This window comes from Globicephala melas, chromosome 3 (genome assembly GCF_963455315.2).
Source record: "Globicephala melas chromosome 3, mGloMel1.2, whole genome shotgun sequence".
Classification (NCBI taxonomy): Eukaryota; Metazoa; Chordata; class Mammalia; order Artiodactyla; family Delphinidae; genus Globicephala; species Globicephala melas.
Window position 1 is genome coordinate 40,310,747 of NC_083316.1, and position 20,738 is coordinate 40,331,484.

General features: G+C 39.1%; 1 protein-coding gene across 1 annotated transcript; it reads right to left on the reverse strand.

Moving 5' to 3' along the window:
• Positions 1–427: 427 nt before the first annotated feature.
• Positions 428–18,404, reverse strand: MOCS2 (molybdenum cofactor synthesis 2). Its single transcript, XM_060295764.1, has 7 exons — positions 18,283–18,404; positions 16,981–17,125; positions 13,921–14,048; positions 13,216–13,366; positions 12,223–12,346; positions 10,223–10,328; positions 428–762 (listed from the first exon to the last, which is right to left on the reverse strand). Exons 2-6 carry the CDS (start codon positions 17,076–17,078, stop codon positions 10,260–10,262), a joined length of 570 nt encoding a protein of 189 aa, XP_060151747.1. The 5' UTR covers positions 17,079–17,125; positions 18,283–18,404; the 3' UTR covers positions 428–762; positions 10,223–10,259.
• Positions 18,405–20,738: the final 2,334 nt, after the last annotated feature.

Consider the following 20,738-nt stretch of genomic DNA (forward strand, 5'->3'; position numbering starts at 1 on the left):
CGACTTAACGTATTTCACTGTGTTTATCTTATGCACTCACTGTGCTTCAGAACACATTCAAGACTCAGTAGAAGAGTGAGGATGTATCTAACCTCTTCCGCCAGTAGCAGTGGCCACAAGGATGCTTTTGCAGGAACCTTAAACCGCCTTCATAGCTTAGAGACTAGGTGTAAAGGCTTGCTCCTCACAATGTGGTCGATGGGTAGGCAGCGCTGCATCACCTGGAGGCTGTTACAAAATGCAGATCTCAGCTGCCACACAGAACTGAATTCCAATTGGAAGTTTAAGATCACCAGATGATTCATATTATGTTAAAGTTTGAGAAACACTACTCTAAAGCACAACTTACCTCTAGATATAAATATGTGCTTGGTATAGAAAAAAAAATCGGTCAAACCGCTGCAGCCTATATGAGTAGTCACCTGCATAGTTTTTAAAAAAATTTTAATAGTGAGCTAGAGGGTTTATATCTGAAGGATTAAATATGCTGAGATGAACGTGCTGAAATTATAAAACAAGATACATATCAGGCTCGTAGACTGGCCCTCATTCTATAGCTGGCACATCAGTGCAAAGGTTGCTGGGTACGTGTCGCCTTTCACACCTATGCACAAACACCTCCAATTCCTACCAGGTGAACTCCCACGTGCCTTCCTCAGTTTGGCCCATCTCAGTTCTGGTGAAGCACATCATGAGGGCAGCTGATTGCAGAACCACCACCAGTAAGCGTATCTGGTATGCTTCGTACATTAAAATACAACTCTGAAGAAAAAGAACATTCATTTTTCTTTGGATTGTCACAGAGTAGGTTAAAGACCTGTATCAAATCTACCATTCTGTCCCAAATCGGAAGTTTTATATTTATGTATTTTTAAAAAGTAATTCCTTTTATTCATTCTATATCATCTTTTAAAAACTACACAGAACATTTAAAAAAAATTCCTCATCCTATCATAATCCTTTAATATTTTAAATTAAGATACCAATTAAAGATTGGAAATAATCTTATTCAAAAGGAGGGACTGATTTTCATCTTAGGACCACTCCAACCTAACTAAAAGAAAAAGGCTACTGACTAAACTGAACTTCTTGATTCTGTGCAAAATGAAGGTAAAAAGCTCACTCAAGTTGTTCTTACTATAGCCCTAGCTCTACTGCCCTCTGCTGGGTGAGCTACCTAACTACACCACACAAATCATTACTGCCTTAAGAGAGGCCTTTACTACAGCTAGGTGCTCAGGAACTATGTAGGAGAGACATTGCAGGATGGGAGTGAGGAAGAGAGTGCAGAAGAAAAAGCTGCACCTATCCACTCATTCATCTAGCCAGATACTTTTACACATCTGTAAGCACTACAACTACACACACAATACTTAACACGGGCAGAACTTCTGAGCACTCTTGAGTGCATGTCATGGTTAGACACTGTGGTGACGGAGACAAAAAATCCCTGGCCTCAGGAAGCTGACAGTCTAGTGATGGAGATAAACGAACAGATGGAGTACATGAGGTAGTGGTTAAGTGCCACTGCAAGATATAAAGTAGAGCAAGGGAAGGGAACAGGAATCCAGTTTTAAATAGGGTAGTCAGAGAAGGCTCTCTGAGGAGGTGACACTTAATTAGGGAGGAAGTGAGGAAATAAAGTGAGGAAGCAGACTATAGGAATTCCTGGAGGAAGGGCATTCTAGACAAAGAGACTGGCAAGGACTCTTAGGGAGAATAAGCCTGCCACAAGGCACCATAGCAAAGCAGGGAGCCTGGTGCAAGAGAGGAGGTGAGAGGGGCAGGCAGGAGCCCGATCATGTAGGCTGTAGGTCATGGTGAGAACACTGAAGTTCTAGGATGTGATTACCTATCAGAAGGTTCAAGTAGGATGATGAAGTGACCTAAGTGGGAGAAGGAAGGGGGACTGTCACCAGGCCACAGCAACAGTCCAAGAGAAATGGAGTGGTGGCTTGGATGACAAATGTAGCAGCGGAAAAAAGAAATGAGTGGATTCAAAAGATATCCAGGAATTGTTTTCTAATTCTCCAGTAGGTTCATTCAGGGATCTAAGATCAAGATTCAAACTTCTGGCTCCTTAATCACTATTTCTCAAAACATGCTGAGAATACAGTGGCTCAACATCATATCTAAAGGACAAAAATATCCACAAAATCCCAAAACACTTCATTTGTTGACCATCTGCTATTACTTTCATTCAAAGATAAAATCCTTTAAATTTTGCTACCTGTTAAAAAACTTGAAACACAAGTAATCTGAGTTTCCTACTTCTTGGGTGAATTTACATAGGCTGTCATACAAAGCCACAGTTCCAAAGTGACTTTAAACATTACAATCCACTTAAAGGCCGATTTTTTTAGGTTACTATTCTAATTAGTGAAGCAACTAAGTTACAGGTATAAAAAGGCTGTGTCAAAGTGATGCTAGCCCCTTATTACCTCACCACCAATTAACACTGCCACACCTAAGAAACTGGGGATCAAAGACCCTATTTAAATCCAGTGCAATGCGCTAAAAACTGTCAGAGATGTTCCATCCCAGTTTTAGCATGCCCCAGATTAACTCCTTAACCTCTGTACTGGAGACTTAAAAGCATAATAGTCTGTGTTCCTGACTTAGAACAAAACCTACTCAAAATTAAGACATGATTCTTTAATAAAACATGCATAGAGAATACTTTATGTTCTTTAAATATTTAATTACCATCAATAAAGATCCTCTAAATATTTGAGTAGAAAAATCCTGAAATCCACATATACCTCATACAGACATATATGACATAATAAACAACATATGAACAACATGGGTGCAAAATCCCGGGAGTATCTGGTGGCCCAGTAATCTCATGATACTGTGCTTTCACACAGAATGTAACTGACTGTCGTCCAACCACCAGCCCCTGTTCTCAAACAGGAGCAGGACAAAGTTTGGTGGGAGGGAGGCAGGCAATGGATTCAGAAAGGGTAAGGTTGAGACCAGGCAGACAACCCCATCTCAGTAAAGGAATAGTTGGTGGAGGATTTGTCAGCCTTCCCACGATTCTTCTGGTCCAATGTCTGAATAGGTGAAGGAATAAACACCAAATAAGCAGGAGATTCCTAGTGTCCATAAGGCTGTTCCATAGGTCCCAGCCAAAGACAGGATGCAGGATCTTCCCCATGGTATCTAAAATTGGCAGACAAAGACCACTGGTGGGTGCCTGGCGCAGAACAGGCATTCAGTATTTGTTGAATAAATGAATTCCTTAGGTAAAAAATGCTTCACTAGATGTAACTAGTGATGTTACTGAAAAAAAAATCTTTGGGTGTGAAAGTATAAGTCTTTGTTCCCAAAATGCATAATGAAAATTTTATGATGATGTCAACTGCCCAAAATTATGCCAATATATTATTACTTTAAAAACTATATGGAGGTCAGATCAAGATGCCAAAGTAGGAGGACATGGAGCTCACCTCCCCTGACAAACATATCAAAATACATCTACATGTGGAACAATTCACACAGAAAACCAACTGGAAACTTGGCAAAAGAACTCCTATACAACTGAAATGGCAAGAAAGATTTCCACATAACTGGGTAGGATGGAAAAGAAGCATAAAGTTGGGGCCTCCGCCCGTGGAAGGGATCTGAAAGGAAGATAAGGTCCGCACAGGTGAACCCTCCTCCTGGGGTGCGAGCAGGCTGAGCCACAGACTGGGCATCCCAGTCCCGGGGTCCTGCCTGGTTGGTTGCTGGGAAAACTGCTGGGGCAGACAGAAGGGCTGGAGAAGCCTAAACTCTGTTCTTGAGGAGTGCACGCGTGCTGGCTTGCCAACAATCAGGGTGGAGAGGGCCTTGCACCGGTGGCTGCCGCCTCGCTGCACTCCCCAGTCCAAGCAGGGTGAACACCCTGGGCCCTGCTCACTCCACATCACATCTTGGCACAAGAGCTCAGCCAGCCGGACCCTGGGAAAAGATTCATTCTTGCTATGCAGAGACAGTCCGGGGGTCCAGGGGTGATCCAGGTGGGGCAGCAACGGCCACTGTAAGCACATGCACAGGCAGTGCCACCGGAGCACGCTGCAGTCAGTCTCCCGCCCGAGCAAGCACCCTGGCCCCACCCACTCCACAACCTGGCACTGGATCTGGGGCAGACAGGTCCTGGGAAGACTGCCACTGAGGCAGCCCAGACCTCTGGTGGCAGAACAGCCACCTCAATTCCTGCAGCCACACGCCCCAACCTCCAGCCCCAGCTTAGCAAACGCTCCGGCCCCACCCACTCCAAGCCACAGCCCTGCACTAGATCTGGGACAAACACAATGGGGGAAGAGACGGAACCTTGGGCTGTGTGTGAGCAGAGCCACAGACACCTACACAGACACCACCTCGGTCCTCTCACTTGCTTCAGCACTCCCCTCCTCTGGGGCAGAGCACACACTCAAGGGGAAGGGAGCCTGATTGAGCCTGACCCTCAGAGCTTCTATTCCAGCAACTGGGGGTCAGACTCCACCCTTATCAGTGTGGTGATGGCCACAGGGCAGAGAGGAAGTCCTGCCTCACACCCTGCACAGGCTTTAGATCCTCCGACACCAACCACACCCCCTATCAACGTGATAGTGGCCAGCACACTCTGAGGGAAGACGTGGCTGGCGTCCATATCAAAACCAGCCCCTACACCCAAGACTTTGGACACACACAGTCTACACAGGGGTGCTCCCACATAAAAACACCCCTTCAAGACCAAAATAGATAACTTTCTCCTAAGTTCATAGAGACAGAGAAAGTTAAGTAAAATGAAAAGGCAGGGGAAGTAGCACCAATTAAAAGAGAGGAATTCCCTGAAAGAATAAATAATGAAACAGAGTTCATCAGTCTACCAGACCCTGAGTCTAAAAAGTTGGTAATAAAAATACTAACTGAATTAAGACAGATTATTGCTATAAACACAGAACACATTAAGAAGGAACTAGAAACCCTAAAGATGAACCAATCAAAAATAGATAATTCAATCTCGTAGATGAAAAACAATCCAGAAGCAATGAATAGACAACTAAATGACACAGGAGAACGAATAAGTGATCTGGAAGATGGAATAATGGAAATCACCCAATCAGAACAGCAGACAGAATGAAAAATTTAAAAACATGAAAGCACCATATGAGATCTATGGGATAATATAGAACAGGCCAACCTACACATAACAGGGGTTCCAGAAGGAGAAAAAAGAGAGAAGGGGACCAAAAATGTACTTAAAGAAATTATGGCTGAAAAATTCCCAAACCTGAAGAAGGAAACAGATATCCAGGTACCAGAAGCATGGAGGTTCCCAAACAAGATGAACTCAAAGAGACCCACACCAAGACATGTCATAGTTAAAATGGCAAAAGTTAAAGATAAAGAGAGGATTCTAAAGGTAATGAGAGAAAAACAGAGTCAGTTATGAGGGAACCCCCCACCCAACATCATAAGCTGATTTCTCTGCAGAAACTTTGCAGACCAGAAGGGAGTGGCATGACATATACAAATTCCTGAAAGGGTAAAACCTGCAACCTGTGATACTCTATCCGACAAGACTATCACTTAGAATAGAAGGAGAAACAGAGAATTTCTCAGACAAGCAAAAACTAAAAAAATTCAGCAATACTAAACCTACACTATAAAAAATACTGAAGGGTCTTCTCTAAATGGAAAAAAAGAATCTATAGGAAAGGGAAAATACCAATAGGAAAGGCAAATATAAAGTAAGGATTGAAGATCACTTAAATAAATCAGTACATAGATTAAAAAACAAACAGAAAATGTAAAAGCGATTATAACTACTATTTTACGTCTTTATGCTTATTCTTTTACTGCTTATATAGTTCTTACGCCCCTCCTCCACATTTTGTGATTTTGATCACAAAATGTGGAGGAGGGGAGTAAAAAATATAGATCTTTTAGAATGTGTTTGGACTTGAATAACTTAGTTTAAAGCAAGTAGATATAGTTATGGATCAACATACATGAACCCCATGGTAACCACAAATCAAAAACATACAACAGATTCACAAAAAAGCAAAAAGAAAGGAACTCAAGCATACTACAAAAGAAACTCACCAAACCACAAAATGAAAAAGAATAAAGTAGAACTGGAAAACAAGGAATAAAATGGCAATAAGTATATACACATCAATAATTACCTTAAATGTCAATGGACTAAATGCTCTAATCAAAAGACATAGAGTGGCTATTGTATAAAAGAACGAGAAACTGCAATATGCTGCCTAAAAGAGACTCACTTCAGGGCAAAAGACATACCAGACTGAAAGTGAAAGGATGGAAAAAGATATTTCATACAAATGGAAATGACAAGAAGCTGGGGGTAGCAATACTCATATCAGACAAAATAGACTTTAAAACAAAGGCCAGGGGCTTCCCTGGTGGCGCAGTGGTTGGGAATCTACCTGCCAATGCAGGGGACATGGGTTCGAGCCCTGGTCCGGGAAGATCCCACATGCCGCGGAGCAACTAAGCCCGCGCACCACAACTACTAAGCCTGCGCTCTAGAGCCCACGAGCCACAACCACTGAAGCCCGTGCGCCTAGAACCTGTGCTCTGCAACAAGAGAAGCCACTGCAATGAGAAGCCTGCTCGCTGCAACAAGAGAAAGCCCGCCCACAGCAACAAAGATCCAACGCACCCAAAAATAAATAAAATAAATAAATTTTTAAAAAAATCAAACAAAGGCCATAAGAAAAGACAAAGGAGGGTATTATATAATAATAAAGGGATCAATACAAGAAAAGGATATTACACTTGTTAACATATACACACCCAATACAGGAGCACCTAACTATATAAAGCAAATACTAACAGACATAAAGGGGGCAATTGACAGGAACACAGTAACAGTAGGAGACTTTAACAGCCCACTGACATCAAAGGACTGATCATCCAGACAGAAAATCAATAAGGCAACAGAGGTCCTAAATGACACAAACGACCTGCTGGACTTAACTGATATGTATAGGACACTACATCCAAAAAAAAAAAAGCAGAAAACACATTCTTTTTAAGCATGCATGGAATGTTCTCTTGGCTGGACCACATACTAGGACACAAAACAGCCTTGAAAAATTTAAGGCGGTAGAAATTATATCAAGCATCTTTTATGAACATAATGGTATAAAACTAGAAATGAGCTACAGAAAGAAAAACGAGAAAAACACAAAGATATGGAGACTAAACAACATGCTTTTAAAAAAAACAGTGAGTCAATGACGAAATCAGAGAAGAAGTAAGAAAATACCTGAAGAAAAACAACAATGAAAACAACCTTACAAGATTTATGGGATACAGTAAAAGCAGTTCTAAGAGGGAAGTTCATAGTGATACAAGCCTTCCTCAAGAAACAAGGAAAATCTCAAATAAATACTTATCACCTAAAAGAATTAGAAGAAAAACAAACAAAGCTCAAAGTCAACATAAGGAAGGAAATAATAAAGATCAGAGAGGGAATAAATAAAATAGAGATCAAAAACAATAGAAAAGATCAATAAAACCAAGAGCTGGTTTTTTTTTTAAAGATAAACAAAAGTGACAAACCTCTAGGCAGGCTCACCAGGAAGAAATGAGAGAGGACTCAAACAAACAAAATAATAAATGAAAGAGGAGAAGTAACAACTGATACCACAGAAATACAAAAAAAAAAAAAAATCATTCAAAGCAATCTACAGATTTAGTGCGATCCCTATCAAAATACCCATGACATTTTTCACAGAATTAGAACAAAAAAACCCTAAAATTTATAAGGAACCACAAAAGACCCAGAACTGCTAAACCAATCCTGAGAAAAAAGAACAAAGCTGGAGGTATAACCCTTCCAGACTTCAGACTATACTACAAAGCTACAGTACTCAAAACAGCATGGTACTGGCACAAATACACACAAATAGATCAATGGAACAAAATAGAGAGCGCAGAAAGAAACCCACACACCTATGGTCAGTTAATCCACAACAAAGGAGACAAGAATGTACAATAGAGAAAAGACAATCTCTTCAACAAGTGGTGTTGCAAAAGCTGGACAGCTATATGTAAAACAATGAAATTAGAATATTCCCTCACACCATATACAAAAATAAACTCAAAATGGTTTAAAGACCTAAATATACGACATGACACCATAAAACTCCTAAAAGAAAACATAGGCAAAATATTTTTTGACATAAATCTCAGCAATTATTTTCTTAGGTCTCCCAAGGCAAAAGAAATAAAAATAAACAAATGGGACCTAATGAAAGTTAAAAGCTCTTGCACAACAAAGGAAACCATCAACAAAATGAAAACCTACGTAATGAGAGAAAATATTTGCAATGATGCAACTGACAAGGTGTTAATATCAAAAGTATATTTATAAACAGCTCATATAATATCGAAAAAACAAATGACCCAATCAAAAATTGGGCAGAAGACCCAAATAGACACTTTTCGAAAGAAGATATACAGATGACTAACAAGCACATGAAACACCATTAATTATTAAAGAAATGCAAATCAAAACCACAATGAGGTATCACCTCACTGAGTTATCACAGTCAGAATAGCTATCATCGAACAGTCTACAAGTAATAAATACTGGAGAGGATGTGGAGAAAGAGGAACGCTTGAACACTGTTGGTGGTAATGTAAACTGGTGCAGCCACTATGGAAAACAGTATGGAGGTTCCTTAAAAAACTAAAAATAGAAGTACCACATGATTGAGCAATTCCACTCCTGGGTATATATCCAGAAAACATGAAAACTCTAATTCGAAAAGATACATGCACCACAATGTTCACAGCAGCACTATTTATTACATAATAGCCAAGACAGGGAAGCAACCCAACAGATGACTGGCTTAAGAAGATGTGACATATACACACATACACACACAGTGGAATATTACTCACCACACACAAAAAACAAAATCACCATTTGCAGCAACATGGATGGATTTATGGAATCTTATGCTTAGTGAAATAAGTCAGACAGAGAAAGACAAATGCTATATGATATCACTTATATATGGAATCTAAAAAAATAACACAAATGAATCTATATACAAAACAGAAACACTCACAGACATAGAAAACAAACTTATGTTTACCAAAGGGGAGAGGATGAAGGGGAAGGACAGATTACGAGTATGGGATTAACAGATACGAACTACTATACATAAAACAGATAAGAAACAAGGATTTACTGTACAGCATAGGGAATTATACCAAAATCTTGTCATAACCTATAATGGAATATATTATGCAAAAACCCCCAAATCACTATGCTGTACACATAAAACTAACAAAATATTATAAGTCAACAATACTTCAATTAAAAAAAAAAGAACTATATGGAACTTATATACTAAGATCTACCAAGATAGTATATAGGTCGACCAAGCAAAAACTGGACCATTATTTAGTATAAAGATTTTGCAGAAAACATAACTTTATTAATGATAATGTTGCTTAAGCTAAAAAAAACTATCTGAAAATACTTTACCAAATAATCATATAATTTCCCCTTTTAATTGGTTGTGGGTACAATTTTATAACTAACATTATAACACAAAGCACCCTTGCTGCTAGTCTGCCTTGTTTTACAATTTTATGCTAATTTATATATTGATACAATACTAATAACTAATAAAATATAAGTATTATGGTAAGATTATTGATTCTGAAATACTAGAAAGCTTCATATGATGAATCTTAGGTGTTATCACTGAATTTTTAAAAACAGGATATTGCTTTTAAACTTTTAAAATCATGTTTATTTAGCTTATTTTAAAAATATATAAATTCTAAAAATATATCATACCAAGAGTAACCGATAAGGACTTTTTACACCTTCCAGTTCTGCCTACATTCCCAAAACGCATCCCTGACACCAATGATATCACTGGGCGTAGGGGGTTGGGGGCAGCCTCTGAGACAGTCACTGAGGAGGGGCCACACCTCAATGTGAGTCAAGTTACAGTTAGAGCTTAGTCATAGAATAATATGTCTACCACAGGCATCTTTCCTTAAATTTAAATTATTCTTCCATTTTTTCCCTAAAGCCTTTCTTTCCTCTATCTCTAGTTCCTGAATAAGCCCTCATCCTGAACACTCATTTATTTATTTTTTTCTCTCTTGTTCCACTGGTGTAACATAAGAGTTTATGTTCAGTAAACTATCTTCTGGAGAAGAAAAATCAAAACATGATCAAAGAATTTACCAAGTTCAAATTCTAAGACTCTAAAAACCTAAGTGGTTTAATCATCGGTTGCCCAAAAGCATTCTTTGTTTCTTTTCCAAGATGATGATGATTCTTCATACATTTCCTAAAAAGCAGAACGATAATAACAATTTAAAGGAGAGCATTTTAATAAATGCAAATATATCTGAATAAATCAGGCAAATGAACATCACAACTATTTATATCTGCTCCTCTTTTAACAATCCAATGGCCATTTGCATAAGGCATTAAGAGCAAACAAAGGAATAAACGTGCTCCCTACACTCAAGGACTCAGTCAAGTAGGAGAAACGACAGATAAGAAGCCTTAACAAGACAAGGGGCAAACACAGAAAGGAATAAACAATTAATTCCACTTGGGATCATGACAGGAGACAGCCTGGGCAAGGTTATGTACGGAAGATGGAAGGTCTTTCAACACTTTTTTCTTTCCAGACACACCTACTACTTCCACATTTCTAAATATGCGTTTCCAAAGGCCAAAGGGGTATTTCCATTAGCTTTGAAATTAACAGACCACCCCAAAGGTTCCTAAACAGGTCTGAGCTGCGTGCTGTTGGCAAACACCCTGTAAGTGCGTGCCCTACCCACCTGCCCATCCCTTGCCTGTATCACAGATGATCTCAAAGCACAGGCTGAAACCAGAACCAGACTAGAATTCAGATAATTTTTGGACAGAAGGGGAATAAGAATATATCACTTTCTCTTCTCACTCTCTAGTCAGGTTCTATTTCTGCAGGGGTGGAAATCCAAATTCAATTATCCTCTGAACACCTGTACACCCTCCCACCCTCTACACACAGAGAAGTAAATAGAAAGCCCAGCCAGTTCTTGAAGCACCACAATGAGTATACCCCCAACTCCTACCCACTCCCTTATTTGGGGGGCCTACCGTCTCATCTACTTTGTCAGCTGGCTGTCCATTCTTTGCTCCAAGGCAAAGAATCTCTTCCAGCCAGGCTCACAATTCATTCTGGAATACTTTTCCTACCTTGCTCTCTCCAGGGTCTCATGGTCTATCAAAATTGTGGCAGCCTTGTTCACAGCAAAGCAACCAGATATCTGAGCTTCACTAAGACAGATTCCTTTCACATATCCTATCCTCTAATCCCTAAGTATCCCCTTATAACAATGGGTTTCAGTTTTTATCCAGAAAATATGGTCACTAAATTTCACAGGTGCTGGTTCAGAGTCCAATTTGCTCATCTCACCACTGGTCCTTCACTCTGGCCTTCTGCTGTACTGGGCAGTGAATCCATTCCTCAGCTTTGCTATCAGCCACAATGTTGTGGGCAATTTGAGGCTCTTAAGTGTAATTACACATTTCTGAGAATACAGAGTGATCCCACTGTTGAGGTTACTACACCAAGGGAGAAATCAGGGAGCTGGGCCTTTTCCTATCTTCAGAATGCTCTATTTAAGCAGGGACTTGTTTGCTTTTATTGATGGGTTTGATGTATGGATGGAAAACAAGCTAGAATTTCCTACTTAGGTTTTTTAAGTCCACTTACTATGCATTTTCTCCAAGGAGGGAATATATCCCACTTTTCTTTTCCTAAAATGAAGGAGTTCTAGGAGAAGGCTCTTTTGCCTTGAGAAGTCTCTATTTTAGCCAGTGACTACATAGCCATGCATTATTCCTGCTCTCCAAAGGAAAGACCCTCTAACTCAAGGGAATTCTAATATAAGGGATAATACTTCATATATGAACCACTGGAACGTTCTAGACTAGGAATTCTAACTGTTACCACTTGTTGAGGTCTTCTCCAGGCCATGCATTCTTTGGGGCACATATTTTTCATGCTTAATAAACCCTGGAAAGGAGATTATTACATAAACATCCTATTTCCTAGAAAAAGAAAACAAGATTCTATAAAGTCAGGGAAGTACATACTCTGTATGTACTCTTCTTCCTTGTTCTTTAAAATTTCCTGAGAAAAATCATGTCCAAAGACAAAATTAGATATTTTCCTAACTTACCTTTTTCCATATGGGCACCTTGGCTTTTAAAGTATCAATGGCATAGCTCACAGCTTCGAGGGATGCAGTCCTATGGGCTGAGGACACAGCAATGATAATGCTTGCTTCTGACACTGGAACTAAGCTTTAACAAAATGAAGGAAAAAATTCATCATCTCCTCTGAAGCTACATGTTAAGAAATCTACGAGACATGTGAAAAAAAATAAAAATTCCAGTGAAGCATTCCTAGAACTAAATATCCAGTTCTGTTTTACCTGAACATCCATTTAGTTAGAAAACAGTAATTCATCCCAGTTGCATTTAGCAGGAAGTACCAAGCTTGTGACTAATCTGTAAGCATGTATCCACTAAATTTATCGAATGGGCAACAAGATGAAAAGTACCTCACTGATTCAACAAATATCTCATCAAACAAACAAGGCACAGTGCCAGGTAATGCCTAGAAATACAAACTAATCGCATGATGAATATAAGGTAGAATTTAAAGTATTAAATAGCAATGAATAGTAAATAACAGAATTGATAGCATTAATAAAATTATAGTTACCAATAACTAATAGATGATAGATTTAGTCCCATTGCTGGGTTCTTTTCAAAGCCTGGAACTCCACTCTTCTTAGTGATACAAAACAGCAAACTAATCTAATGACCTTAAAAGGCTTTTACATCAAAACAATCTCAGACTGTCATATAAACAGGGTACAGACTACAAAACAGTTCTGAAAAGGTCTCATGGCCTTGAACACACATCAGCACAGGCTGTTGGGCACAGGGCCAAAGAATCTTGCACATTTGGACTTTGTTACAGCATCAGCCATTCTCCAAATGTTACAATGTAACAAGCAGCCTTAAAGGCACTGTCTGCCAGAATGATAAACAAACCTCCCTCTCAGGGTAACACAGGATGCCAATGAAGGATTCCAGAATCAGAATTAGTACAAAGGCGGAAAACGACTACACTTAAACTTTTAAACTGATAAAGGAAATCATACCCAAGCCGATGGAACACTGCTATGTGTTTGACTGGCCATTTCTGTCTAATGTCACTACAAAGTTTTCTGACTTCATTTTCTGCCATTGGTAGATATGCTTCATACTCTAAGCTAATGACTTTTTTCCCTTCGAAGTTATTCCTTGTAGTTCCTAAAATTAAAAACAAAATTACAAAATAAGCTTTCTTCCTACAGTAGAAAAAGCACACTAATAGAATAAAAAAGGATTATTTTTGAATAGACAAGTAGCATACCAATTTGTATAAAAATTACTTTGAAATTTTCTAAACACAAAAACTTGATTAGAAAATCAAGATAATCATCACAAAGATGAGGAAATAAAATGACACTGATTAGCCAGGTTTACTGAAAACATTCAAATGACAAACCAGTATATATGCCCTCTGTAACAATTAGAATTTGACCCTTAAAAGGAAAATATTATGTTCCCAGGATTACCAGAATTCTCTCTGCTAATAATGACTTTTAGTCTACTTTTTTTTTTTTTTGCCTTTAACATATGTTAATTTGAAGATTACTAACACAAAACAAGAACTAAAAAAATTTCTACTCACCACCATGGGTAATCTTGGCTAACTGCTCCGTATCTTAAAATCCTCTTACTATTAACACTGAACATGAGGAACACCTGCTAATTTCTACTGTCCTGTATAGTCAATAGATGCTATGAAAATTACAACTCACCTACAAATAGGGATATTGCACCACAGAATGGAGAAATCACCAGCTGTGAGACTTCATCTACTGAAAGTTGCTCAGATGTGAATTTTATTATATCTTTTGATTTCTCTTCAACTTCATTTATATCTTTCCTGGAAATAAAATATTACCAAACCTTAACATTGGTACTAGAGTAAAAACACCCAACTTATAGGCTATGTTTCAATTTATATATTTTTTCTACATTAGATGCGTTAGGAGGCATGATTTGATCTGAATGATAAAAATAAGCAAGCGTAAAGTTCGAGCAAAACTCAGTAATTTTACAAATATCCCTAACGAATCAAGCATGATATAAAAAGGAACTTACCATTAACATGATCACTTAAAATGAAATCTATTTCATTTGCCAACACATTCCAAACTCTGGAATTGCTAGTCTTATCTCCTGCATCCACACACACATCACCTCTAACCACTGGATTACCAAGCACCACACTCAGAACTGCCTTTTTCTTTACCCAAAAAAGGAGGGCAAGCAGAATGATGACTCCACAGGAACTGGGTTCATTTCATAATCAGGCACAACCTCAGTTAAGTAGCTGAGGAAATAAAGGAATTGACTGCACGCCTATTCACCAGATGCTGTAGAAGTCCTTTGCCATGCACTTCTCATTTCATTCATCAAGCGTTTATTTCGTACTCACTAAGGGTCAGAGACTAAGCCCACACACTGGATACAGACCAGGGAACAAAAGACCTGGCTCCGTGCTCAGGCACTTATGCTAGAGGAGGAACAAAGCAATAAATAGGAATTACAAATAGGGATAACTTATGGAAACAAACAGCGTTCTAAGACAGAGCATGGGGGCTGGGGAAGGTGTGTTTAAGATAAGAGGACCATGCTACTGAAAAAAAACCATTCAGATGCTACTGGATTCCAAGATGCTTCAACCTCCTGTACATGTCACCTGAGCTTCTTCCAATTCATCTTGCAATACGATATAGGTAACCCAAGCATCGTCTATGAACTTCAGACCACACTGAGTTCCCACAACTTGATTCTACAATAACATAGATTCTAAAACTGCATGTTACAAACCCTGTCAAACACACTCAAATCATACACAATGTTGCTGAGTATCTTCCTAGTCTTCCCAAAGAACAGCTCTAACCATCACACACAAACACACACCTATGGCAGCCCATTGTTTTCTGAATAAATTACAAAATCAAAAACAATAGTATTTTTCTATATCATGGTGGTGATATGGTGACCACAGTTTCCAAATAAAACTGAGATACATATCTAATGGCGAATTCTATTATTTCCAAATAATAGGACTAAGAAAATCCAATCTCTATCAATGCCAGGCAGTTGGCTTTACAATATTTATTCTTCACTTCTGAGGCACTACCCTCCAGAAGAGTGGGGAAGAAATGGGTGAAAAAAATAAATAAGCATCCTTGGCTTGTTCTTTTCTTTAATAAAACCAAAGTTTTGTCATCCAATATGATATTTACTTGATTTTGGAGAAAAACACTATCAAATTAAGGAAGTTTTCTTTCATTCCTAACTTATAAGAGTTTTCAATTAGGGATGATTATTAATTTCTACATTATTTATTTCTCAGTTGACAAATTAAGCCTCATTCTGTCTGCCTCTCCAGACCATACTAAGAAATGTTCCTCAGTGTGAAGGAGCCTTAAAAAACTAAAAACAGAACTACCATACAACCCAGCAATCCCACTACTGGGCATATACCCTGAGAAAACCATAATTCAAAAAGAGTCATGCACCGCAATGTTCATTGCAGCTCTATTTACAATCGCCAGGACATGGAAGCAACCTAAGTGTCCATCATTGGATGAATGGATAAAGAAGATATGGTACATATATACAATGGAATATTACTCAGCCATAGAAAAAAAAAAAGAAATTGAGTTATTTGGAGTGAGGTGGATGGACCTAGAGTCTATCATACAGAGGGAAGTCAGTCAGAAAGAGAAAAACAAATACCATATGCTAAAACATACATATGGAATCTAAAAAAAAAAAAAAAAAAGGTTCTGAAGAACCTAAGGGCAGGACAGGAAAAAGACGCAGACATACACAATGGACTTGAGGACACGGGGAGGGGGAAGGGTAAGCTGGGACAAAGTGAGAGAGTGGCACGGACATATATACACTACCAAATGTAAAATAGATAGTTAGTGGGAAGCAGCCACATAGCACAGGGAGATGAGCTCGGTGCTTTGTGACCACCTAGTGGGGTGGGGTAGGGAGGGTGGGAGGGAGACGCAAGAGGGAGGGGATATGGGAATATATGTATACGTAGAGCTGATTCACTTTGTTATAAAGCAGAAACTAACACACCATTGTAAAGCAATTATACTCCAATAAAGATGTTAAAAAAATAAATAAAAATAATAATGGGTTAAATTTAAAAAAACAGAAATGTTCTTACACATTATCCTACTCAGGCATGGCTTACTTTATTTGGAAAGATGGAAAGATGACATGGGTCCTAGAGCCACTAGCAATAATAAAGCTGTTTTTTATACCTGGAAAATGGTAAGCGTTTTTCAGGAAGAGTGATCTTTTTACTTTCCAGCTATGCAATTTTTCTACATTTCTCTGTGCCCAGGAGAGCTATTATCCAGTATTAACAAGCATATTTGTGGAAAACTACACAGAGAGTCCAATAATAATCTGAGTTCAAATGTTGGCTCTGCCACTTATTAGCTATGTGATCTTAGACAAGTTTCTTAACTTCTCCCTCCTGCAAAATAGGAGTATTAAAACTCCAGTGTCTAGCGCTGTGCCCGACACAAAATCTCAATAAACCATGTTAAATCAATAGAATGAACAAATCAAGATGACATTAAACTGCTTACAACACAACTGATGCAGAGATGATAGGTATTTATAAGTCCATCTGCACCAATAAAGAGTTGCTGCTTTACCAAGAGTTGGTACAGACAGCCTGACAAAGAGTATACAGTTAAAGGAAACCATATATAAGTTATTATCTGTATGATCCTTCTCCACGAGACTGGCTAAGAAAAACCTATCTCACATACCCAGGTGGCTCAAAAGCACTATCCTCCACTAATGGGGGGGATAATGGCAATTTCGTCTCCTGATTGAAGGATGAGGAGCTGATCTCCAAGCTCGACATATTCTTGACGAACAGCAAATATCACCTGATTTCTGACGTCAGCCAATCTGAAGGGAAAAAAGTATAATTAGATGTATCAATGCTGTTAGACTCCAAATCTCCTCAGCTAGCTGCAATCAAAATTACATAAATATTACTTTATGAAGCATCATCTGCAAAATCACTAATTAAACTCATATTTTGCAGAGAAAGGATATATCCACTGAAGAACATACTTATTCACCACAAAGAATGCAGTAAACTGCTAACAACCCTTTACTGGATGTTGGGTGTCTTGGGGAATTAAAGAAACAAACAAAAAAACACTAGACTGGAGACAACATTCAGACCAGGTCAAAAAAAAAAAAAAGGACAATTTCTTAATCAGTACATGCCCTCCCCAGGAGCTTTCCATCTAAGCATACAAGTATACTAAGTATACCCTGAAAGGTTCCAAAACACCAGGTGCCTCTCAGTAGGTATAACGTTAAAGGGAAAGTAGGAAGAGGCCCCACTACGTTTCATTGATTATCAGGGCATTTAAAGATATGAAATCAAGAAGGAATAATTTTCTTTATGAACATACATTGTGGGCTGTCTTTTACACAGCACTAAGACTTCCAAGTTAAACATTCACACAATTTAAGTGACACTACTAATATACCTTGAACACGTTCAAACAGGCCACTTTTATATTTTGTTTCAAAAAAGGCTCAGTGAGGTACGAACAACAGCAGTAAAATGATACATTTTCAAGAACCAGAAAAAAATCAAATATTGTAAAAACTCAAATTCAGCAGCAGCTGTTATCTTTCATTTTTCTTTCAATCTTAAAAATTTCTATTTTGAGTTCTCTAAAGAAGGGGCAGGACATCAAAGTTTAAAGCACACACTTTTAACAGAATACGTAACAGTTTCATTTAATGTTACAAAAATGCAGAATCTACATTTTCAGTATTTTGTAAATTATAAAAGCAAATATAATCATGTCCCTTTGGGAGTATCACAGCTCACTGTGCATTTTAAGTAAAATATCTTTAACCTTTATTAAGGAATTTTGCATTTTTAAATACTAGAACTTAAGTTTTCAGGAAAAAATACAACTAATGATCCTTTGGACATTAAACATGGAAATCTAAGTTAACTTTTTACTTTTATCATTTACTCACACATTTTTAAATATTAAAAAGTGTTAATCATATACATTCTGCAAATTTTTAACTACCCAGGATGGCGCGTTTCTATCTCATTCCACAGCTGCAATGCTTTTATTTCTTGTGGCACAGAAATGGTCTCTGAGCGAACTCCTGTTATTTCAGCACTTTCTGCAAAATACAACACTTCCACCTGAAAAGAAAGGATATGTTTTTAACAATAACAACCCATAGTCCTTTTCTGACTGTCCACGCTGGGTTTTGTTTTTCAAATATATTACTTTAATCAAAGACACTTTTTATAAATCAGAAAAAATTTAAAGTGCCCATAAAAATTTCAGCATACCTACAAGCTCAAATTTTGAAAGATTTTTATGTTTTAAGTACAAGTCAGACTAACTTCCAGATGCTTTTTAGTTTTATAAATGTTATGTGTGCCACAACTAAAATCCTAACAATATCTTCTTAGAAACCATGAGGTTGGCCTTTAACTGACATAAAATTATAGCACCTTTTATACTTAAGCAGTGAACAAATGTCTGAGTCAAGAGATGAATTACACAAATAAATGACCAAATAAATGAAAGACACGTCCTTCACGGTTGTCGTATGACCTTTGATTCCAGTCTACATTACATTGAACCCAGCTGTCCAGGATTAAGTTATGCAACATACAAACCCTGATATTTACAAAAGCAGATGAGTCTGAAAAACAGGATAAACTTCTATTTCCTAGGACAAACCTATGCAGACAGCCTGGTATCTAAGCGATCCGACCAAGTAAAATAACCCACCTGTGAATGAAAGCAAATCATTCTCTACGAAATAATCAGAGGTCTGCAAATAATCAAGGTTCGCAAATGCACAGATGGAGCACATTTCATCAAAGAATGCTTAGTTAAGGGCATTTCTTTCTATATTGAAAACTTGTCTTAGAAACGAACAATCTGAGAAGCAAGGGCAAATATCAAGGGTGATTTAGAAACCAGCTGGTCTTCCAGGCCGTCACCTGCAGAACAAGCGTTCGCGTTATGGACTTGACTTTCGCTGGGGAGACCAGAGCAAAGCCTCCGAAGTCGGGAGGGCCTACCGCGGCGGTGGCGGTCGCCGGGGTCTGGCCGAGCAGGACCGGGTCTGTGGAGGGAAAAGGCGAGGACAGACACAAGCCCAGAGGGCTTCCCCATTCTTACCTGGCACCGCGGCACCATCCCGCCAGCGAACCCTAGCCGGGTATCCCGGCGCGGAAGCCGAGGCGTCTGATCGACGCAGCGCGCAGGCGCAACCTGCCTGCCACCGCCCCCCCGCCCCGCCCACAAAGAGCATGCGCAGAGCTAGCTCCTCCCCGCTGTTCTCCCCGCTTCGTTTGCTAAGCAGGCTCCTAGAACTTGGTGTTCACTCGCGGAGATGGGTCGCGGTGGCGGGCGAGAGCTGTAGGTGTCGCTAAATGGGAAAAGGGCTGGCCACGCATGTCTTTACCCTCAGCTGAGAGGCTGAAGTGTGAGAGAGCTGACCCCGGACTCTCCTGGACACCTGCCACCTCCCTTATAGAAGCTCGACTGTTTTCGCCGCTCAACTGCAGGGTTCTCTTTAACACTTTATCTACCCAACCTTCTGCTTAATGATTACTGTTCCCTAAAGACTTAAAGCATTCAACGTATCTGAGCACTCGAACTGTATCACATTTACACTTTGCCTGCTTAGTAATTTGTCCACACGCCATCTAAAACAGCGGTCCCCAACATTTTTGGCACCAGGGGCCAGTTTTGTAGAAGACAATTTTTCCACGGAAGGGGTGTGGCGGTGGTTTCAGGATGATTCAAGTGCATTGCATTCATTGTGTACTTTATTTCTATTATTATTACATTGTAATATATAATGAAATAATTATACAACTCACCATAATGCAGAATCAGTGGGAGTCCTGAGCTTGTTTTCCTGCAACTAGATGGTCCCATCTGGGGGTGATGGGAGACAGTGACACCCCAAGTGTGTTGCTAATGTCCAGTCTCCTCTGTGATCTCGTTTTCTTTGCTGTCACTGCAGAAGACCCTGCTTCACAAAGACAGGATGTTGGAAATGCAAGCAGGCTTTTCGGTGCTTTTGTGGCAATCTCAGGATATTCCACCTTGACTTTAATCCACAGCGTATGGAGATTTGAAGTTGTCTCAAACATAATTTTAAGGGCACCGTCATTTGCGATCTCAAGCAGCTGATCCTCTTCTAGCACGGACAAAGTTGATTCACCTGGCTTATTCACAAATGGGTCTCAGATCCATTCCTTCCCAGTTCGGGGGTCTTTTGTGGTTGGGAAGTAATGCTCAAACTCTTGAAAGCTGAGAAGAGTGATCACGCACCAGCTGGGAGAAAGAAGGCCCTGGATCAGTCTCTCAAAATCTCCGCTAATGTTTGAGACATGTCAAAAATCCCAATGTTCACTCATCGCCCCCATAATTCCAGTTTGGCTTTGAATGCAGCCACGTTATCTGCTGATTTGAACACAGTTGTCATTCTCCCCTGAAGTGACAGG